The sequence below is a fragment of the Aphis gossypii genome, chromosome X, assembly GCF_020184175.1.
Source record: "Aphis gossypii isolate Hap1 chromosome X, ASM2018417v2, whole genome shotgun sequence".
Taxonomy (NCBI): domain Eukaryota; kingdom Metazoa; phylum Arthropoda; class Insecta; order Hemiptera; family Aphididae; genus Aphis; species Aphis gossypii.
The window spans coordinates 18115118-18139812 of NC_065533.1; the positions used below are offsets into that span (position 1 = coordinate 18115118).

General features: G+C 28.5%; 2 protein-coding genes and 1 long non-coding RNA gene across 3 annotated transcripts in view; 2 read left to right on the forward strand and 1 right to left on the reverse strand.

The window, feature by feature from the left end:
- LOC114125011 (uncharacterized) overlaps positions 1-9282 on the forward strand; it is a 58822-nt gene extending 49540 nt beyond the window's left edge. Inside the window, exons 5-8 of the mRNA XM_050205754.1 lie at positions 1271-1501; positions 2075-2222; positions 4243-4387; positions 6126-9282. Coding sequence (XP_050061711.1) covers positions 1271-1501; positions 2075-2222; positions 4243-4387; positions 6126-6382 — 781 coding nt within the window. The 3' untranslated portion in view covers positions 6383-9282. The remainder of the gene's footprint in view (positions 1-1270; positions 1502-2074; positions 2223-4242; positions 4388-6125) is intronic.
- A 5466-nt stretch (positions 9283-14748) lies between these two features.
- LOC114125004 (uncharacterized) lies at positions 14749-20532 on the reverse strand. The gene is made up of 2 exons (XM_027988476.2): positions 19992-20532; positions 14749-15530 (listed from the first exon to the last, which is right to left on the reverse strand). The coding sequence occupies exons 1-2, from the start codon at positions 20434-20436 to the stop codon at positions 15226-15228; spliced, it is 750 nt and encodes a 249-aa protein (XP_027844277.2). The 5' UTR covers positions 20437-20532; the 3' UTR covers positions 14749-15225.
- Positions 20533-22346: 1814 nt separating this feature from the next.
- Positions 22347-24629, forward strand: LOC126552130 (uncharacterized). The gene is made up of 2 exons (XR_007605972.1): positions 22347-22519; positions 24228-24629. It is a non-coding gene; the product is annotated as an uncharacterized LOC126552130 (long non-coding RNA).
- The last annotated feature ends 66 nt before the right edge of the window (positions 24630-24695 follow it).

Sequence of the window (24695 nt, forward strand, 5' to 3'; positions counted from 1 at the left end):
AAAAGTATCAAGAATGTTTAATACATACAAGACTAAAGATTTTGATACAGTTATTTTATATTTGAAAATACTTACCTTTAATCACCATACGTATACTATCTCCACCTCTGGACATTGTGGATTGTTAATAATAAAATAATAATTCATTTATTTATTTTATTATTAGGTATACGTATCATATAGAATATGCGGTAAAAATCAAAGTAAATTATGTAGGTAATACTGTAATTACCAATAGGTATAAATGTATAATCACTATAGGTCTATATTAGCTGCAATGCCGGCCATACCGGTTTGATCTTTATTCCCTGGTAATTTTAAATGGTAGCACAGTTGTCTACAGTAGCTTGTTTTCGATTTCATCGATTATATTAATATTATTATGTATTATTGAATAAGATAAAAAAGATGAAAGTATTTATACTATAAAATAACCACAGAAATATTATCCATTGGTGGTTGGATAGGGGTAATTAATAAATTGTGAATTAAATTTACAATGTTCTTTTTTTAAGTATTTGTATTTACTACATAAGCATAAAAAATATTTGAAAATACAAAAAAAAAATCTAATTTACAAAATAGAGGTATGAAAGTAGGTAGTGTAAATGTGTTTTTGGAACTTACTGCCGAAGATCGTTAAAAAAAAGTAAAAACGATCTAGTTTCCGGCACGTTTATTTGAATAAAACAGATTATTTATACCTATGCCCTAATTATACACTTTTATATAGTTCCGTTATTTTAGTAATTTATTGTAGTTACTATGTATAATATTATTATGACTTCAAATTTTTAATTGCATGAGTTATTTTAAACAATCATTGTTATTATTATTAAAATTCGAAAGCGAATAATTATCATTTATTCTTTTAAGTCTACAAGTTGTCAAATTTAATTCTTATACTGCAAATCAGATATTGTGTTTAAAATATGTTTCTTAACTTGTTTATTGTTTGCGATATTATACTTTTCTGTTATCGAAATTTGGAAAATTATTACTATTGTCTTATAATAGTTTATACTTTATAGACGTATATTATATTATATAGACTTACATAATACAAGAATATATAATATTGTTTTGGCTATATGGGGCTGTATGACCTCCAATCTCACCGGAAAAAATTTAAAAAACATAAAATACGGCGCTATATTTATGAATATCAGTTTTAATAATAACTAGTGATCGATGTTTCCTACAATGAATTCACCAGATACTGTGTATAATATATGTATATTTAATGAGTTTATAACCAACTGCATTACAGGGACTTGGAGATAACTACTTCCTTGACCGAAAATGCGCCGGTTCCTATGCTGAAGGTGGGCGTACGCCAGGGCGGTAGTATCGTTAACGGTGAACTCAACGTTAACCCGGGCACTCCGTTACAAATGGAAATATACCTGGACAAAGACAGTGCACCAATTTATGGATTGTTGGTGAGCTACATGCAAGTGACAGACACCAAAGCACAAGAAGAAACCATCATATTCAATGGGTAAGTAGTCATTTATATGGAAAATACACTACGATACTACAAAAAATGACGTACTCCAAAATTCGTTAAATCTCTAAATTTTTAACATTGAAAAACACTAACCTAACGGAGAATAGTGGTTATAATAGTGGTATTTTATTTATAAATATAGATTCTAAGTTAAATTATTTATTTTATACTCTGTAAGCCTTGATTTACAAGTAATAGTTTATTTAGGCAACATACATTTCTGTTTTGTGCGCTTTAATTATTCGTTTCACTATAAATATACTTATTAAAATTAAAATATATCAAATTAAAATTATTAATTGTAGGTATTTGAAAATTTGAAACTTTAGAGATGCGATGTTATAATACATCGCTGATACAAGTTATAAAATATATTCAAGTCCAGTAAATGTGATAATTATAGTGAATATAAACTAAAAAAAAAACTTATGTTGTTTAGTATATACTCGTACAATATTTTACGATAAGTGTGAGTGTAAGAGCTGAATAGGTACGGTATCTTCAATTTATCTACATATTTAAATATAATATACTAATATGTACATATATACATTTTACCTACAGCTGTTCGGTGGATCCATATCTGTTTGAAAACTTTAATACGGTGGACGGCGATTTTTTGACCGCTAAATTCAGGGCATTCAAGTTCCCCGAGTCAACGTACGTACAGTTCAAAGGCACCGTTAACGTCTGTTTAGACAAGTGCAGAGGGGTTAGTATACCTACATTACACTCTATTCAGTATTCACGTATATTGCGTATACACTAAACATACTATTATAATTATATAATTACAATTATATATATGTAGTTATATATATATTATATGACGCGTGTTGTTTTAATGAACATCAAATGACGATGACTTTATATTGTGTCTATATGTTTGTATAAAAATATAAAAATAATGATGTGCACGCCACGTTTAACTATCTATTCGTTCTCAAACGTTAAACAAATATCATTCTAAAAAGATAGTCATATGGCTTTTGTTGTCCATATACTTATACTATTAAACAAAACTTAATTTAACCATTTAACATAGTTTTATAACTCAACAGATATTAAAAAAAGAGAAATTTAATTATTCAAATTTAAAAAAAAATTAAATACTATATTATACTATTTTTATACTGTAAATTATAATACACTTATGAATTTCAAAGAAAATTTGGTTAAAAATTAATAACCAATAGTTTCAAAATTACTGTATTAAAATTTCAGTGTTAATTAAAAAAATCCTAGAAGATATTTTTTATAGGATAAAATTTAAAATTAATTATAGTTTTCATTATATTTTCAATATAAGTATATAATCTTTCATATTTGGCCAAAATATGAATACAAATATTTATAGGTGTAAGATTTACATTCCTAAGAACAACAAAAAATATTCGAAAACTATATTTTATTTATTTAATACGTTTAGTCGTTTAGAGTTAAATATTAAAGAGATTAATTCTATTTGTACTCGATGAATAAATGATAAAAACAGTAGGTAAAAAAAATGTTTTCTTGCTTTTATAACATTTTAGAATTTATTTGTCTGGCGCTGCCCACCCAAGCTTCCGCATTGCGTCAATGAATGCACATCTCGTCGCAAATACATCTAATGATGATATTTAGGTACTAACTACACAGACGTTAATTGAAAAAATGTTACATTCAAAAAAAAAAAAAAAATTGTAATCTACATTATTCGTAAATCTTTCATTAGAACACTAATGACATTACAGTTTGTTAAACAGATATCTCATTAAAAACGAATCACGATTAACGAAGTGCGAATAAACAGTAAAACGCGCGTGTGTCATTATACTTTAGTAAGGTATACAAATAAAGTCATAACAAATGTAATTTATCAATTCGTATAAGATTTAATCTCATTAGTATTTAAATATGTATTAGATGACTACTCTAAATTAGGACATGTTCTTCTATTATTATATCTCATTATTTTACAATCAAATAAAATTTAAAATATAATAATACTTTGTTTTATTACATTTTGACCAAGTCTAACGGCTCTTGTATTATTTGATATCTACTGATACTATTTTCTACCACAGGTTACCGCAATTTTTAAATTTATAATTTAGTCAATCTACCTATATAATACTGAAATAGCCAATATTCTGAAATTATATATTTTGTCTTGGACAATTCAGTAGGCTACCGACTGAAAATCGATGATTCGTTACACTCAATTACGTCAGTAAAGAAGTAAAACGAGTTTTTCAAATTGATTTTTAACATTAGAAAATATTTAATTGTAAGATTAAAGAAAGAATTAACATAAACTTAATACAAAAAAAAAAAATCACAGTTAAAATTGATTAAAAACATAACTTTACATTTTATTTAATCTAAGGACTTAATATTTTTAATATTAAATTGCATTATAGAGGTGAACATTTTATAACCAATCAAAATAGTAACAAACAGACCCATTATTTTAGGAAAGTGTGAATTGTATTTCTAATTAATTTAACTATGACAGTTCTGTGAAAACTTATTTTCAGTCTTCATACGCTACTCGTCAGTCGCCAGTCAAATTGATCATATATGTACCTATATATTTTTTAATTGTAAGCTCGTATAACTCACGAGTCTTAATAATATTATGAGTAGTGTTATAGTAGTTCATTTGTAAAAATATAAAATTAGTTTTATAATTTATAAGAATGACCTATTTTACTCAGTTCTTATTATATATAAAACATTGGTTTTAGGTGGATTGTAGCAACGGTAAAGTGGGCTTCGGAAGGAAGAGGCGAGAAATCAGTGGTATTCCACCTGACCCAAATAAGGTGTTTGAAGTGTCCATGACCACTTTCATCAAAGTGGATTACAAGAGTGAAATGGCCCGAGAAAAAGGTAAAAATAACGTATTTATGTTCATTAGCAACACTATAGTATTCATAGCAGAAAAGTCGAGTGAATATTTTATTATCAAATAACATTATACAAATTTTAAAACATTTTAATAATCAAAAATGCATTATTGTATAACAATTAATATTTAACATTTATTGGCACTTTTAATTAGGGTTAGGTTAGGTTATTAATAAATAAAATATTATAATTTTTTTTACTGCTGAGATTATAAAAAATTAATAATTTGATTCTTCAATGATAATAAATATAATAATCAGAAAGAAATCTTTCTGACAATGTTTTAAGTTCAAATGACAAAACATAAATATTAATGTAATTCATGACTATACCTACAATATAAGAACCGTAATAAAATATGTTATTAGTTTCTGTTTAACTATAGCTCCTTCACTAAATAGGGTAAGTACTAAATACGGTTAGTACACCTACATATTATTTAATGCAAAACATGAAGTCATAGAACAATAGAGTTGCCTATACATTACCCCTTAAAATAACGCATTTGTATGAGTTTTAAACAACTAAAAACTCCACCCCAATTAGTTACGATTACAGCGAATAATCATAATACTAATAAAAAATGGTTATTATACAAATGGAACATTTTATCGTAAATATTATTATATAAAAATGGAGAAAAGTAGGAAAACGCTCTGTTGTACATTAAGTGCATAATATAATATCATAGCACATAATATTATTGTGTTAAATTTTAAATCAACGACAAATCATTGCACACGTAAAATTATTTCGATCTGACCGTCCGTTTTAGTTACTAAGTATATTTTATGATTTATATTTTTCATATTCTATACATGAAATATAAGCAGTTTGAAATTTGCAACAAAATGAGTATCTATATAATATTATTACATTGTATTCGATTATATTATTATAACATATAGTCAGTACTCAGTATTGTCGTTGATGTCGAGATTCAAATAACAATTTTCCGGGATTTCCAACTAGCCGCCGCCCGATAATCATTACGATAAAGTCTGACGTCCGATTCGCAGTAAATCCAAGTTATTTCTCAGTATTGTGAGATAGTTTTCAAGTCAGTGCTGGCCATACCGTATCGTATGGCGTAAATATAAGTTAGTGGAATAACCGTCAAAACAAAATCGTCTGTATTATTTTATTTATTATACCTTACTGATCACCGATTAGCTTCTCGTAACTACTCGACACGATATTATAGGTAATACTGCGCAGAGAATATTTTCTACTCGCTATCGAATCCGTTAATTGAATATTTTGGCGCGAATCACAATATTCATAAAAAAAAAAACGTGTCGGTACAAATCACAGGCTCTGGTGTGCATAATACTCGTATTATATCGTCTACTATCGAAATAAACAATAGTATACTATTACCCGCCCTTCAATCGAACGTTAACGATTTCGTGATCATATAACAGGGATGGCTAACCCATGGCACGCGAAAAGATTTTGTGGGAACGCGAAGATTTTTTCTATAATATATTATATAACATGATAGGTAATAGGTTAACATATTTAAACATTTTTTTTTTTTTTTACAATATTGAATATAACATTCAATATAATAATATAATATTTTTCACATGGCACGCCTCTTGAAAAAAAAAAAAAAAAAAGGTAATTTTGGGCACGCAATGTTCAAAAGGTTTGCCATCCCTGTCATATAATAATTATAATATACCTAATAATAACGACAAATAACAACTTTTCGCAGTGAAATTGGAAATCGACACGACCGCGGACGACCGGAACCAGACCAACACGAACTCGCTGGACGCGAGGCCCAAGGGCGGCGCCCGGAACGCCGACGGAACGGACCACATGCGCGTGGACACCGAGGAAATCCGCGAGGAGCTCAAGTACACGTTGCTGGAGACGAACGCCGCGGCCGGCCGCACCCGGGTGTCTCTGGTGGCCACGGTGGCCTTGCTGTTGGCGGCCGTCGCGCGCGCCGCGATAACGGACGTCTGAGCCGCAATACTAGCTCGTCCCCGCCCGTCCGCCCGCCGTCACACTGCGCAACTAACACCGCTCTAACCTTATTAACTTTTCTTTTCATTTTTTTTTTTTCGTGATTTATATTATATTATATTTTTTATTTTATATCCATACATACTTAAAATTATCATTATTATTATTATTATTATTATTATTATTAGGCATATTATATAATATTGTATACGCAATAACACGAGTCGTCTGCATATAATTGCCGCTTTCAAAACAATAACCGTTTGAAGCCTATTCTATCAATAAGAACAAAATGTTTGTGTGTGTGTTTTTTTTCCGCCACTCGTTAATTTCCCGCCCGGGCTCCGGCTCGTTCGATATGAGCGGTCGAGAGTTTGTGTGCGGGGCTTGAGAATCTCTTCTGCAGTTTCGAGACGATTCGACTTAGCTATCAATACAATGGATAATTATAAAATATTCTAAATTGTATATAATATCTCATAGAGATGTGACGTAGCGTGTCCGTCGTTAATCTTTCGTTTAAACATTATACATATTACACTTCAACACCGGACTTACAAAATTTACCATTGAAAATTTACCGATACACCTCTGACATATTACCATACGATGGTAATATTTTACGTTTTCAAAGTACCTTCAACAAGTCGTAACACGGTGTTTTGAAAATCTATAAATACTCGAATCACTTATATTGATATAATAACATTAATAATAGATAACAATACAGAGTTTCATAATAATTATACAACTTATTAGGTAGTTATTAATTATTATAATATATTATTTAACTCTACTCGTCTAATTAGTTATATTAGAACGGTTAGGTTAATGATAAGCAAAGCTGCTTGTTTAAATATAATAATAATAAAATAAAAAAAAACGATGACCAAAAAAAACAACTTACATTTTTTGCTAAAAATAAAAAATGTCTCTCCCCAAAATAAACAAAATATATAATACACTGGTTTTATGTTCTATAATATTATATAAAAATTAATTACTTAATAAATTTAATTATTTGAAATATAAAAATTATATCAAGAATATATTTTAATGAAATTTCAAAAATAAAACATAAATAAACAATTCCAAGTATTTCAATACAAAATAAAACAAAAAGTGTATAGAGCTCTAATAAAATTATAAAAAATGAAAAATCCCATTTTTTTTTCTTTTGTATAAGATAAAACTTACAATTTTATAAACTGATCTATAAATTTGAAAAACTTGAATTTTTGAAACCATGACTAAAAAGAAGTGCAAATTAAATCATAGGCTTGGTGAGACTAATATTAATACAGGTTCAAAATATTATTTTGAATAGACTATATATAATAGACTAATAATCGGCACAAACGGTCGTTGTTTTGGAATCCAGTTTTAATCATTCAAATAATGTTTGTTTTGCTTTAGAATTATTTATGACATGATTTGCTCATAAAACAAATTGTATTTTTATAAACTTGTAGACGAACGTTTTTATCAACACATTCATTAACTATCGTTAAACTTTTGGTACTATGAATAGGTAACGTTTTAAATTGTTTATAATTTATCTTAATATTAGTACTGAACTATAATGATTTATTATTTTATTATTAAATTGAAGTAATAATAATATAATATCATTCATAATACGGTGCATAATATAGTTTATAATATATATTTAATTTGAATATTGGATGTATGATTATTCCCAAAAGTGTGAATTTTATATATGATATTTAATTTAATGCAATCTGAACTAAATGTATTTTCATTTTTTAATAACTGTGATAATTGTAGTTGTATTATTATTAATATTAAAACAAAATAACTATACATTCTAATTTATAGAAATGGATGTCTAACGTCAATGTATAATATAATAATATAGTTATAATAGGGTCATGATTTTTTTGATTGACAAAATCATTCTTTTTGTAATGTACACAAAATAATATAATACGATTAATTTTCTAATCTATATAATATTAGATTAACTAATAAAATAAAATAAAAAAACACTGTTTTATACAAAAATTAATACTTATAATTTGGTTACAATTTATTTAGTAATCACCTATAATTGTTGACACAATAACACTATAAAGTATAAGGTAAAAAATATGATACTTATTGAATTCTCATGTTTTATATTTAGTATCAAAAATGTAATGATTAAAATAAAATTAAAAAAACTGTTTGATCCCTCAAATTACATTTATAATTTTAAAAAAGAAAATATTAATAACATTATAATTTATGTTTCTCTCTTAGAACAGTAAAAATATCTTTAGGTTATAATATATTCATTACTTCCTTCTTTTTCTGAAGACATTTCTAATACAGTAACCTGCTAGCAATATAAAATCAATTATTACCTATTTAAAAACAATAGTATAATATTTTTTTGAACTTTATCAACAAATAATTTAAAATAGTTAATTGACGACTAAATGGTTCAGATTTAAAAATTATTAAATAGGTATTGCTTAAAATCTTAAGTATCTTAAATTAATATGAACTGTACAGTGTACAAGTCACATCATATTATTTGAACATTCAAATGAAAGAAGTTGTAATATTATCTTTTATAAATATCACTATGGCCACCAAGAAAATGAACTCCAACACATAAGTTTACCAATTACAAAAAAGCATGAAATAGCAGCTAAATTATCACAAGGCGTGACAATAGGAAGAATATTAGATAATTTCAGAGATAACATAGGTATGATGACTAGAATTACTATTTTTGTAGGATAGTACACTTTCTTTCGAATATATTATGGGCTAATACATGTTTATGATTTTTTATAATTTGGTATTAATTTAAATTTTAGCTAATACATTATAATTGGTTGGTTAATTTAATTTGTTATCTGTTAATATATTTCTAACATATCTACTAACAACGTTTTGTATTTATTTATTCCAATTTTACACTTAGTATTTTTACCTTAGCTAGTTATTGCCTATCCTGGCTTAAAAAATTTTAGCTTAAAAATAATAAAATACAAAGGTAACCATGTTTTAAGAAAAAATTATTTGAAAATTTTGCGGTGAAATGGGTCGGTGGCAAAATGGGATTAATTTGGCGGCGAAATGGGATACGACCCTATTATTTATGAGTTAAATTTGAATCCAATGATAGATATCACTATATACGAAAATGTGTATACGAGATGATTTATCAGCCTAAAATATATTTTCCAATGGGTAGTAAAAAATGTGGTTTATGTTTTAATGACCTGAGTATACCAACATTTAAGTTCTTTTATAATATTAACTATTGAAAGCCAAACTTATGTAAAATCTTGTATTAAATTTTCAACTCTTAGCTACTTATACAAAGTTTTTTATAAATTTGAACTTCAAAGTAATTTGCAAATGGTTTTGACGAATTTTTGTCAATATTTGAATTTCAAAAACTAATAAAAAAGAAAATTGTGCCTATGTATTCTTATAAATTTTGAATCACTTTAACACTAAGTATCTAAATGTAAACTAAATATTATCTTATATCTATAAATTTAATTTAATATATATAGTACGCATATTATACGTTTTAATATTTTAGAAACCTTTATTTTCAATTTTTAAACGTGATAATTGATCTAATACTATAGTTACTGTATTGTGTAATGTAATATAACTATTAAAAATGATGGTCAATTTTTTAACCATATCTGTAGCCTCCCCTTGAAATCTATGTGTTTTTGCATGATTTCAAAAATTGGACTACTAGTAGAGTATCGAATTGGGGTTTTCTCCGCACGAAAACGCTTTTCCATACGATGTATCGTAATAAACTAATAAAACAATAAAGCAACAATTATGTTTATAGGTGTTAAAATATTATAATGTTTGTAAAATATTTGTATTTCTCAAATAATTGTTATTAAATTGCATGAATAAACAACTATTCAAACCCCTTAAAAAAAGACGGGTAAATGACGTCTATTTATTGATAAAGAAGCCTCAGGCATCAGAGTCGCTCTAATGATAAAATTATTATTATTATCATTATTGTCAGTGGATTGCCGAGATTAAACCAAAATGAGCGTTTTTCATAATAGTTTTTCATATTATGCATAAAAAATAAAACAATATACAAACATTACAAACTACATCATATTATTACATTTCCATAAATATTATTCACTAGCATTCATCAATGAAAATATTAACTTGTGTCTTCTTACTAAAAAAGTCATAAGTGAAGTAAAGAAAGTTTATTTGTAAAAATATTCATATTAAAAGACTAAAAGAGAAATAATAAATATTAAATAATTATGAAGATAGAATACCTATTATGCTCATTGCTCTTTAAATAAGTTAAATATTAACAAATGAATATCAATTTTATTATAGTAATAAAACGATAAGAGATTTCAATTCAATATGGTGTTCGCGCATGCGTAGAAATGTCACGGTTCGGTTCTGTGTTCCAGACGCTCCTAAACCGGACAAAATTGGGTCCCGAGTACCAGGAGCGCATGAACAAGTCGTTTTGTTTCTGTGTCGTCGTCGACGTCGTCGGCGGCGGCGGCGGTGGAGGCAGTTGTAGATACTCGTCCGAAGACTATTACGATCACTTCATGGTCAATATACGTAGGTACCTGTTACATACATTCAAAGTTCTCCCGAATATTTTTACCCAATGACAAAAAAATAATTGAAATAAAATTCTTAAAATTTTTGAACTACCTACTAAAAGACTAATTTATGAGGAACTTTGTATTAAATTTTTAAGTATTTAAAAAAAAAAAACTAAACAAAAACGAATATTTCAGATGTCTATAAATAGCATTAAAATAAACGAAATATTTTAAAAATTAAATCGTGTAAAGAAAATGCCAACTTACGAATTTTTGAATAGTAACGAAAATCGAAAATGAAAATCGTTTGAGGATAAATCGTTGTCGTTACTCGATTTCGTAAAAATATAAAATTCAAATGCTTATAACATTTTCCCTACAATGAGGTTTCGAGTTTTCTCTATAGCTATTTGAAGGCAAACGTAGTGTTGAATTATTTAACATTAGATACTAATACAAAAATGTTTTGAATTTTCAACTACAAAATTACCTGTAAATTTTCGCAATTTTGAAATGTTTCGTAAAAATTTGAATTTTAAAGTTTAAACGCTTAAAAAAAAATTGTGACTAACGATTTTTGATTTTATTTAACTAAAATAAGAACGACTTATAAGAAACCTTGTATTACATTTTTAAATTTTTTCAGCTCCCAAAATTTTTCTTATCGACAGTTAAACAAAAAAATACTTAGAAAAATCGAAAATTTCAGTTGTCTATAATTAACTAAAAAAAAGCCAAAATATTTTGAAAATTGAACTGCATACATGGTGATTTTTTAATCAAACAACACATGTGTTTATAAAACTGTATACAATTTTACTTTTTTTCACTCTTATATTTAATAGTAAAAAAACAATCAACTTTTAATTTTAAAGTGGCAACCTATATTATTAATTGCATAAATTAATAAAAACATTTTTTTCATGAATTTTTACGTTAAAATATTTTTAACTTTCGTTGATCCGTAGGCGATTTATATGCTCAAATTTGGTTGGTTTTAGAAAGTTTTTAGGTGTTATTCATTAGTACTAATTAGCACCATCAGAACTGGGATATTTATTTGTTAAGTCCAGTAGCTATAATAGTAATTAACTCGATATCATCGACCCCATTGTGTAGCGAAGAGTGGTGATAATATTTTTACCTGTTACTACTTGCCATATCTTATTGTCACTAATTGTCATATAATTTTAATTAATTGTACTAATATTACTATTATATTATATACTAATGAGTTATAACACATTTACACTCGATAACTTCCCAATACTACCCAACTTTGAAGAACTATATACAGTGGAGTATTTTCAATTTTTTTATAGGGGGTCCACAGTTTATACATAGGTATAAATGTGTGTAGACTTATTCAAATTAGATCTAAAGATGACAATCACATTGCAGGTAGGTTCCATCACTGGATGGCCTCCTTTTTAATATAATTTATATACATATTTGTATGTTATGATGTCATCATAGTTACTTATTATGCTTCACTAGACAAATTGTAAATTTTTCATATTAAAGAAAAAAACGTCTCAATTTGTCATTAAAATTGCCTATACAAACCCCTTTAAAATCGAGTGTGTCGTTGTCCGCGGAATAATCTAGTGAATATACTTGTATAACAATAAATTCTAGTCTGATAATTCGCTTTAAAGGGGCTTGAACAACCATTTTTTTTTCATACATTTAGCTTAATAAGCGAAAGAACATTAAGCATACTTCCAGTAGCTCGATTTAAATTTTTTAAACTAATTTTGGTTTGTATTCCTCTCTTCTAAATTTTCTCGGAAGTGGATTTTTATATTTTTCATTTTGTCACTATCTACAACCAAGTCAAGAATAAGTTTGCTTTGAGAAAAATATAAATTGACTATGCATCATATTTTATTAACTAAAAATATTGTGTAACAGAATTAACTAAAACTGTTGATTATAATTTAAATATAAAATTATATTTTTTCCATTATCGGTCGATTGCGTAACAAATAATCGAATATTATAAAGATTGCTATATTCTATTCTTGGAATTTATCATTACCGGTTAATCGTGATTCGCGATAGCCGAAAAACTCGGATTCGGAATAATTTATTATTGTCAGTTATAAGTTATAACTCGAGTACCTACTCGACTGTCACATGCAACGTGTATTATCATTTGTTCTGTTTATTTTAATTTTTACGTTCCAAATTTATTTGAAATTTGAAATTTATACTTTAATAAAACGAATGCAAATAAAAAGTGTAAAATTTATCATTTTAATCAGTAATGAAAGTTAACGTTAAAGATAAATGCGTATATTTGTTATGCCGAGATACTCTTTCAATTTTCAAAAGTGAAAACTTAGAGAGGCATTATCGAACTAAACATACAGATTTCGTTCTTAAGTTTCTGGAAAATACCAGTTTACAACAAGTCACTAGATAAACTAAAAACAATGAAATCAAAACTGGACCAAGAGCAGCCTGTTTCTAAAAATCAAAAAAAAAAATGTGCCAAAACGTAACAATTGCTCATATATTGAAATTAACTTTAAAATATTAAGGTAAAAGTTTTGTAATTAAATATTTTTACAACAAACGTATTTTCTGTCCTGATTAACAGGGTTGTCCTTGATTTAATCGTGTTAGTTGTATATTAAATTTTGATGACCATTATTTTTTTCATCAAACAAATTTTTTTCTTAAAATCTCTTAGACGTCCTATAAACCTAGATTTCGAATTTAGCAAGTAGTCAATTGTTTTAAAAGGTTGCAGCGGTGATTCCTGTCTTAGAAGATAGAATTTGTTGCACATACTTGGTTCATTATTAATAATTTTTAAACTATTAACTGCGTATTAGCGAATTCAATCAAATTAAGTTTAAGTAAATAAAATCACTGAACAAAAACTTATGAAATGTTTAAATCATTTACTTACTGGTTTAAAAATGAATGAAATAGATCCTTTTAATTTAAAAAAAAATGTAATTATACAACTGTTTCTACATTTTTACCATTGATTTGTCATCCAAGTTTTTTCTCTACAATGTGATAAGAATATTACGTTATACGCGAGTAGAGGTAGTGCCTATATAAAGTTATTTGAAGTAGTATGATTGGTGCCTAATGTATAGGTAGTAGGTATACTAGTATAGATAATATTATGTTCAACAGTGTATTTTTTTTTCAAAATATAAAAAAATTTTTTTAGCTAAATATCAATTATTACAATATTGTAGTTTGATTCACTAAACTTGCTCAAAACGATTTTTTATTTAATAATAAAGTTATTCAAATTCTGAATATTTTTAAATTATCACCTATGTTTTAGGACTATATATTTTCTAATTCTTGAGATTTTTCGTAATAGGCACTTAGTGTTCTTTAGTGACACGAACTTCTGTTTTCCAAAATTAAGAATTTTTAACTCTAAATTATTTAGTGAATAATTGTTTTGATAGAATTGATGTACTTGGTTAAAAATTTGGATGAACAGTTTATTAATCATTAAAACGAAATTTAGAATAATAGTCTTTAAAAATGGTTTCTATACAACAGACTTTGATTTCAAAATCAAATTTTGAAAAACTACATTGTTGAAGAAGATCAAAACATCATTATCACTCGTATAAAATCGTATTTCATGACGAACACAGTAAAAATAAACGCATTCTTAAAAGAGTAAAATCCTTTCTTACAAAATCATAAATACCAATATGTGTATAATGTATATTATAGGAACCTATTTTTTTGTATATTATAAAATATATTATACGACGACAATAAGAAGTCACTGTAAACTTTTGAAATCAGATTTATGTTTATTTTTTTGTTAACTATAATTAAACACGTGAATATAAATCACAATATTTAAAACACAATAAAAATAAATATTAATAAATATTAACCGGTTTCTTAAAAATATTTTTAAAAAAAAAAAACGTATAAAAATTCGTCGTTCTCGCAGGCACACGATATTACGATATTACAAAATATTATAATACAGTCGATTCGTTGTTGTACGTTTTGATACGTTGACGATGATAACAGTTAAACGTATACGAAGGTGTTGGAAATACGCACGACGAATACATATCGGAGGCTTGATTTATATCGATAAATAGATAAATAAATAAATATATAATAAATTAGTTGTGGCGACCACGTACGGTGATGACGATAATCAATACGTCATTGGCAGTATATCGCGTCGGAAGTGGATAAAACCGCGATATCGTCAACGCGTATGACATTACGATGCTACGACGTTGTCGGCTATTGGACTTGGCCCGAGTAGGCCGCGCGGTGGGCGTCGATGCTGCGGCCGTAATGGTGGCCGGAAGGAGCCGACTCGACGATGTGCTCGTGTCCGCCGCCTCCGCCGCTCGACTGCTGAGGCTGGAACAGTTTCTTGAGCGCTATGATGCCGGACAAGACCAGCGCGATTTTGCTCACCAACAGCGCCTTGCCGGCCATCAGGGCGATGATCTTCAACGCCATCGGGCCCATGACGCCGGCGGCCATCATGCCGGCCATCATCATGGCCTGTTGCATGGCCTTGTCCTTCTTCTTGCCACGACCTGCAGCGCACAAATCACAATGAATAAATAAATAAAATAGTTAGGTCGCATTATACGTCTCGAGTCAAATATAATAATAACATTATATTATTATGTCGATGATAAGAGACGTAAGGCGCTTATTACAACGCATCGCATAAACGTTCGCCTCTCGTTTTTTTAGTTTTTTTTTTAACGAATTTAGAACCGAATTATAATTTTTTATTGTGTATTATGAAAAAATTTCATAGAAATGCACGATTTCATGTCTTCTGACGGACTTTCAAAAAAGTATTGTTTTCATTTAATTCGTATATAGTCATCATTCGTATATAATCTCGATTACGACGTTCGTTCGAAATGTTAAATTTACGATTAAAAATAATATTATACTTATTGTCTATTATGACCTATTGGCTGTTATACGCTTGTATAAAAACCTCGTTGGCATATTGCTTTCGTAAGTTCGATTAAAAACACGCAGATTGTAGTGTTTAATATTCTAAAAACCCAAAAATATTTTCAATAATGAAAAAAAAAATCAAAATTTGGAGATATTTTACATGAGAATGGATAATGTGACGTCCCTTGCCCATAAGGTTTTAACTATCATTACCTATATCGCTATAATTCAATTAGAAAGTTTTAATAAATTTTATAATATTATTTTCGTCGTAATGACATTTATGATGCGTTTATTTTTATTAATAATTGATAATAATAAAATGGCCCAAACAGTGGACCTAATATTATTATTATTAACTGATTAGATACTCGTATAATATGATATTATAGCTCATGCTTGTATCCGTATTTAAAATCGTTCTTCCAAGATTCACATAATGTGTAAGTATTATGATTTAAGAGGCCTCCATACCTGTATTTTGTATCAAAAACAATGCGATCGTATTTCACGAAGATATCATCATCGTAGATCACACAAGCACTGTTTCAAAGGTGATAAATGAAAAGTTATTTAGTTGGAATTTAAAAATAATATAGAGATTATTATTTATTTAACGCTCTTATATTATTTTCATTTTCAGAAATCCGTTTCCAACAAATTATAGTAAAATCAGGACCTTTCCAACAGCACACGTGAGTACTATTCTTAGCAGTAAGTTATAATTATAACAATTCAACATTTTTAAGTGGTTATAATATAACAAAAATATAATTTAATATATATGGGGAAATTTGGAGAAATTTTTTGGAAAATCGAAAGGTAATACAATCAGATTTTTCGTCGAAATTCGCATAATTAATATCACGTCATGACTACTTTAAAATATGACGTACTAATAAGTATAATGTTGTAGTATGACTTATGCTTAATTACACATATTATTATTATCTTTATGAGAAATAGACGTTAGAAAGTCCCTAGTATACCATGTCATATGTTAGGTTATTAAAATTTTATGGAATTCATAATAATGTATTATACCATGTATGTTAAAGGATTTAACACGATTACACTATTTTTACATTTTTATCTAAATATTTTAAATAATGCAACACAATCGGGCTCCATGATATATGGAATTACTTATAACAATTTTTCTTCTCAATTTTACAGACTCAGGACTGATAAAAATATTAATTTGTTGTAGGTCAAACATTGTTTTATATATAAAGACATGTAAAAATAATTTAATAAAATATGTAATATATTGTTTACAATTACAAATAAAAACTACGAATTACAATTTTGTAGCAGAAAAATGAGTCCTATTAAGTTTCTTATTTGTCAATATTATCAATTTTATCAAGTTATTTTGTACCTACATTTTACAAAAAATATGTTTATTATAAGAAATATGACTAATATTTATTATGTCACGTATTAATATTTTTAAAATTTAAAAATTGAAGAGTGCGTATTGTATGGTCTTATTATGAAACAATTTTTAACCAATTATGTTAAGATAAAATTAAGATAGAAAATTATTAATTATTAATTATATATTTCATGGAGTGCATTCCAGTAGCAGTGTGTCACCGATATTATAATAGATACTATTGTTTTCAATTGAAATAGGTACATGAAAAACCTAGTCCTCATTCCCCGGTATAACAGAAATAGTAACTTTAAGGAATTATCAAAAGTAGTTTGTCAATAAATTGAGAAATTTTCAGTGTAAGTCCCAAAACAAAAAATTATATTTTTGACATAGCCTGAATGCATCCCAATTCGTTTAAGTCACTATTGAGTGCATATATTTTCTGTTGTACGTTTGTAACTTTGTAAAAGACGGAATAACACTCGCGTGTAGAACGTATTCTAATGCATTGTTTCTATATTGTTAAATAAACAAAAATTGTATGCTCAAATATTTTAGTGATAAATATTTTTTTTTACGACTGTTAGTAATATAAATTCTCATATTATAATACAGCTGGTCACTTATCGGCTATCACCTATCGGCCTGTAATTCCGAAATCGAAATGTTAAATTATACCTACTTTATACACATATACATAGGTACCTTTACGTTTTAATTCAATACTTCACAACAGTTAAAACCTTTGTTTTTGTAAATGTTTTAATAGTTTTACACTCGAACTGATAGAACGACGTCAGATTTAGGTTATGAATTTGAATTCGACACAACATGGTATATTGAATAATGTATTAGAAGCACCTATATATTAATATTTATCTTATAAAGTGGTTAGGGCAATCTAAAATTTTTAATTCGAAGTGATATAGCAATTAACCTATTTGTGTAATGAAACCATGTATTTATAAATACTTAAATCTTTTTTTTTATTTAATCTGAAAATAATTATGTGTGGGAATGTGTTTAAAACTCAACCAAATCAAAATTTTTCAGAAACTTTCTTTAGACACTGATTGCTAGATGAGTAATTTCATGTACCGTGACATAGCGAACCCTCTGCGTCCTTAGGTGACGTTCTATAGTAGGAGCGTGCGATACAGAGCGAAACGTAAAATGTAACCGACAATCCTTATTATGGTCTAAACTCTAAAATCACATACACGATATACTATGGTTGAGATTATAGTTGAAAAATTATTTTTCTGTGATATAACTAGTAATTTGAGAGGAGAGTTTTTTCAAAAGAATATTTTCGGCAACAAGAATATATTCGTACAATTTAAATTTTTTGTTTTACCAATTTCAAGTTAACGATCAAGTAAATATCATGTATGTGTTATCATTTTTAATTTAAACAACTAAATTATACTTTATACCCTTCATAACATATGCATTTTTATTGTAATACAAATATATAGGCAATACTAAGGCAATTAGGTTAGAGTGTTATGAACAGTAAAATCAATTAGTATGACAAATATTTGTTAATAATCATTAATAGTTATTATCTATCTAAATATGTTTCCAATGTTTAAGATTAGTATATACGCTAATACGCTATGGCTATGATGAGCGTTTAACCTTTATTATTTTTTTGAACCTTACAATAAAATATTGAAAAAAAAAATGAAAATTATATAGTACATATTTTCTGTTTTTGAGACGTATGGGATGACACGTCTAATGTTATGCAGTTGCCTCCGTTATACAAACATACAAGTTTGAATTTATATTTTTTTTGTAATTTTAATATTTTAAAGCGATTTATGAATGAATATTTTTAAATTGTTAACTATTCCAGTCATTATTTTAATTTAAAGAACGGCGTGAAATTCTAAGATTCTATATAATATTTAGTACGATTTTATGAAAAGGTGTGTAAATGGATACCCTTATCGTCTAAACTTTTAACGGTTTGTGAAATTATTGTCGACATTTGTACACCAACATCGCGGTCCGCGGAATGTAAGATCATATGACACATAATCATATTATTATTAAATTGCGTTCGAAATCAAAAATTAACTATAAAATTTCGTTTAATGGTTAAAAATGAATATACAATATGTATAGTGGTCTTGTATATTACACAAAGATGACCAATTAAAAAAACGGTAAAGTGTCATTTTTTTTAATCACGTCCCGTTGTCCCGACAACTTCGAACGGGATACATTTTTTTCGGTTAATCCCACTATCTCTACGTATCGCATAGTAATTCGGGTGAAATAAAAATGCTGCAGTATAAAGGTACACACGAGACGAACATAAAATTATGTTTTTAATTGTATTATAACCATATTATTGAATCTAAAGTCAAAGTTATATTAATATTATGTATTGAGTATAAACATTAAACACGTCTTTTTGGCGGGTCTTATATTAATATCATGTCCTAAACAACCGCGATCGCCAAAATATTTACAGCGGAAATTCGTCGATACAAATGCGAGGTCGGGTAAAAAATATAATTTTCGAAATGACCGGTGGGGAGGAGCGCCGCGATCGCTGTGGCCAAAATATCATCGCCAATTGGTCGTAGGTTAACCAGCAGTATATATATAATATCGCAGCGATACTAGCGGGTGGGCACGGTTAAGAATATAATAATACAATACTCAATTATACGACGACGCTTACCTTCTTGACCGGCGGCTCCGTCCAACACGATAGTCCTGGTCGACATGAGCCTGTCCATGCGGCTGGCCAGCATGTCGTCCAGCAGGGCGCTCTTGCTGTCGGCGTCCGGGGCGGCGTCCAGGGCGGCCCGGTCGGCCCGGTCGGCTTGCGGGTCCGTGGCCTGCAGAGACTTGCCGGCCCGGGCGGTCAGCGTCACTCCGTCCACGACGGTCAGGGCGGGCTTGCCGAGGGCCCTGTCCAGCGCCGTCAGAGCTCTGGACTTGAGGCACACCGCGGCCGTGTCGGCCGCGTCGCCGGAGAAACAGTCGTCCAGCACGGACCACAGGACCGTGCCGAATCCGGCGGAGCCGCCGTCCTCTTGCTGTGGCGGCCCGGCGGCAGTGGCGGCCGCGGCGATGGCGGCCGAGGCGACGCAGACGAACGAGAGCGCAAACGCGTAAGACATGACTACGACGATTACGAGTTTTTTTCTGTTTTTAGTGTTTGCAGATCGCGGTGTCGACTGTTGTCGGCGTCGTGAGGATGTGATGAAACGGAAGCGGTCGCCGACAGCTTATATATCGTACGAACGCGGTCGGGACCAGAACACCGTGAAAATATAATAGTGGGCGGGCGAGTTTCACCGGAGGCGGCGGCAGTGACTTTTTCGTCTTCGGCTGCTGCGGCGGTCGTTTTTCCAGCGCACTCACACGAGATTGTGCCATATTAACGCGTATAATATATCATTATTATTAGTATATTATATCGTTCTAATGTGATCCATTTGACGCGCTACGCTCGTTTTGTAGTCGGTGAATAATAATATTATTACCCACCTATCTCCGTCTGAGTGGTTTTTTTTTTTTGTTTTTTTTTAATTGCTTTTTTTTCCTAATTTCCAGTGTTTTCCAACGGACATCGAACTATATTATACGTACTGTATCTCAGTAAGCTTTATTACTCACCGTTGTTGCTGTTAGGTTCATATCGCGTCATATTAGGTGTATATAGGTAGGTATAGGTATAGGTAGGTACATACCTATCTATGTATAAAAAAAAGCGTTATGTGTTTTATTTAGGTTTGGATTTTTTTTTATATACCTAGGATAACCGTACGTTTTTGCGAGAGGAAAATAAGCACTACTGCACATACGAGTATATATATGTACTGCTCGCGGGTGTAGATCTAATCGTAATTACGTTCTTCGCGTATATAAATAATTGCGTGGCGTGAGTATTATTCTTATAACGAGCCCGGGGCAAAGGTAACGCCAATTATTTTAAATTTGAAAGTGATGATAAATCGTCAAATTTGAAAAACAGTTACGAGTGGAGCAGCTTATTATAGTAACCCGAGACAATGCTGTTAGGTGTTATCGAGTTTATAAGTGCTTTTATATTATCAGTTTTAAAAGTAAATTTGGAGACTCGAATACCTATAATTTAAAAGTTGGTAAAATAATTTTTGGTCATTAAATATTCAAATTAAAAAACCTTTAGGTTTTCGCAAAAAACCTTATGAGAATTCTTATATTATAATATACGCAAGCTTTCCTAAGGTATAAAAATTAAGAGTTCTACATACATTTTAAAATACATATTGAGGTTAGCCGTTAGGATAATTTTCCGTTACTTTTTATTTATTTTTCTCGAATTTTTTGAAAACTGTTGGAAATTGTTTTCTTTTGACCCCTATAATGCACCAAGGATATTCACTTTGCCATCGGAAACCACCCCGAAGTTTAAAATTGAAGCATTATTTTGACAAGTTACCTATGTTGTACACAGACACAAAAAAAAACCACATGCGGTAAAATCAATACATTCATCAGTCATCACTTTGTTCAGAATCTAAAAACAAAGGTAGGTTAGGTAGGTAGGTTGAAGTCTTTCGAGTTGTTGTAAAAAAAACAATCTTGTTTGGTGACTATGTGTCTGCGTCTATTTCTAAATATATCTTATAATTATTTATTTATATTACTATTAATTTTTATTTTTAAAAATATGGTAGGTATACATTATGTTATCATTATTATACCTGTAGGCTGTAATTCTTCTTAACTTACTAGTATACGTGTAGAATTCAGATAAAATTATATAGGCTTGAGGTATAATTATACAACAAACAGCTTAATATTTAAATATTTCGAAAATCCCACTGTGTATTCAAATGAATTAATTCGATAGTAAACGTAATGTTATGAAGTTTCAACATAACTAAAATTATTATTTTCCATTTACATATAAAATTTTATCAACTCAAAACTTGAAAGTTTATTTTAAAGTAATTAACAGTATAATGATGGTCTTTGGAAAAAAACGCTCATACAACACGCTGGCTTGTAATAAATAAATGTAATTGGTTGTGTAGGATAATTTTTAATTTTATTGTTCTCAATTTTGAAATATTATAATTCATTTACGATTTAGAATTTGAATTAATTAATGAATTTGATTTCATAATACAATATATAATATCTTTTCAAGTGAATGTATGAAGGAAATGCATCAAACTACATCATGGACAATATCGTGGGCTTCTTTACAAGGTACATAATATAATAAGCTCGTTTTTAAAAAATATATGGTTTGGTTTGGTTAAGAAAACTGTTAATTTTATTAAAACAGTTAAACAATGACAAGAATATCGCATTAGTTATTAGAAAATATATAAGTATAACATATAAAATCATAAAATTTTATCAACACAAAATCCTTATAAAAATGTTTATAATATGTATTTTCGATATTTTTAAATTGGTATAAAATAATATATATAAGTATATAATAATGATAATAAAAGTATTTATATAAGTTAATAAGTTATAAACATCTTTATATTGTTAATAGTTAAAGTAGATTTGACATTACCTAACCATTAAATAGAATATCAAATGCGTAGTTTAGAAATGAAAGCATTTTAAAGAATAAATAGCTTAAAACTAATTTAAATATTTACAAACTTCACCGTTTACACATACATAAAATGATAATTATATCTATATTCGAACAATTTAAATGTTATATCATGTTTCTCTATAAGAAAAATATTTTTTTTAATTTTAATAAAATAAAAAAACACAGCATCACTTTGTTCAAAATCAAAATAGTGTTGATTTTAGTCGATTGAGAGTGGTTTACAAGTCACAATTACTTATTCTATTTAATAGAATCTATTATATTATTTTTACAACTATATATAATCGAGATTAGTAATTTATCATAACCTTAAAATTATTTATACATTCTTACTAAAAAAAATCGATTCTTTAATAATATATTTTAATACGTGTGATATTATTATTATAAGTAAATAGATAACAATTTTTTATAGTTTCTTGGTTAATTCAATAGGATTGGCCTTGGCCTTGATACCTACTTTTTGGTATTTCTTGACAAACGGAGAATTGTTTTATGTATGCAATTTATCATTTATTGTTAAAGCAGTAGAAAATTTATTTTTAAAGTATGTATTTTATTTTTGATAAAGTGTTCATAAAAATATTGATGCTATTATGTAATTAATTTGGAACCTTTAAAAAAAAAATCAATTTTTTTAAAACGTATTATTTATTATTCAATAAAAATTATTAATTAAATAATAAGCACTATAGCATTTAAATCAGCGTTTCCCAAAGTTTTTCTCTGCCGGACCCCTTAGAGTTAGTAAAAATGATTACGGATTTCCTAAATGAAATTAAAATTTTCATTTTTATACAATATTTTATATAGTACTTAAATAATATTTTTAATTTACGTTTGTGGACCCCTTCGGTACGTGCGGACCTCTAGGGGTCCGCTGACTACAGTTTGGGAAACGCTGCAGATTAAGCAATTTTTGATGTACATTAATGCAGTAGGTATGGCAGCATTCTTATTTCTTAGTTTTATTGTATATTTTTCCAGTACTTGTGCAGATAAAGATATATTTAGTTAATGTTGTTATTTTCAAACACATCTCAAACTCACAACAATCTTCTTTGTATGGTATGCAGAATGCAGATGACATTTAAGACTTCTATAGATTTGCAAGTGTTGTCAACAATTTAAAAGCACTCATACTAAATTAATTCTGCAATGAATAGAATTTTTTAGTTTTTGCATATAATTTTTTTTAGATGATAATAATTGGTTAGAGCCTATAGATTCATTAACTTAAGAACATCAACATCATAAACTTTGATATTTGTTAATGTTATTGTGATGTTGAACTTAGATTTGTCATCTATTTCATGTGTGATTTTGTAATAATTGCAGGACTGTGCCAATTTAACATTACTCTTTAGACATGATGGGTTTGCCGAGTTCAAGAAATAGGTATCTATTCTGGAGATAGAAGCCAGCTTGTCCAAAAATGTGTTCGCTGCGTCATTTATCGCTTCATATCTCATAGAACCGTTTCCGTAAGTTAGGATTTCCCCACATTTGGCATTGTACGCGTAGATGTTATTCGGAAATAAATCCACCACGGAAAACATATTGTATTCTATACTGCTTTACCATGCTTAGCCATAATATTGTGAAGCCAGGAAACAGCCGGAAAAATTGAATAATTTCAAGTTTGGCTTCAAGTTCATGTGTAATAGCTATGTAATGCCTATTATTATTTCTATTATAATATGTATTTTTATTTAACTATTATATATTCTAACTATTTTACCCTCGTGTTACCTATTACTTGCGGTTTTTTAGTATTTTATTCTAAGTAAATAATTATGATTATAC

Coding starts and splice junctions, on each gene's coding strand:
- LOC114125004 (XM_027988476.2), bottom strand. CDS start 20,436: ATGTCTTACGCGTTTGCGCTCTCGTTCGTCTGCGTCGCCTCGGCCGCC. Junction 15,531..19,991: donor CGGAGCCGCCGGTCAAGAAG/GTAAGCGTCGTC, acceptor TGTGCGCTGCAG/GTCGTGGCAAGAAGAAGGAC.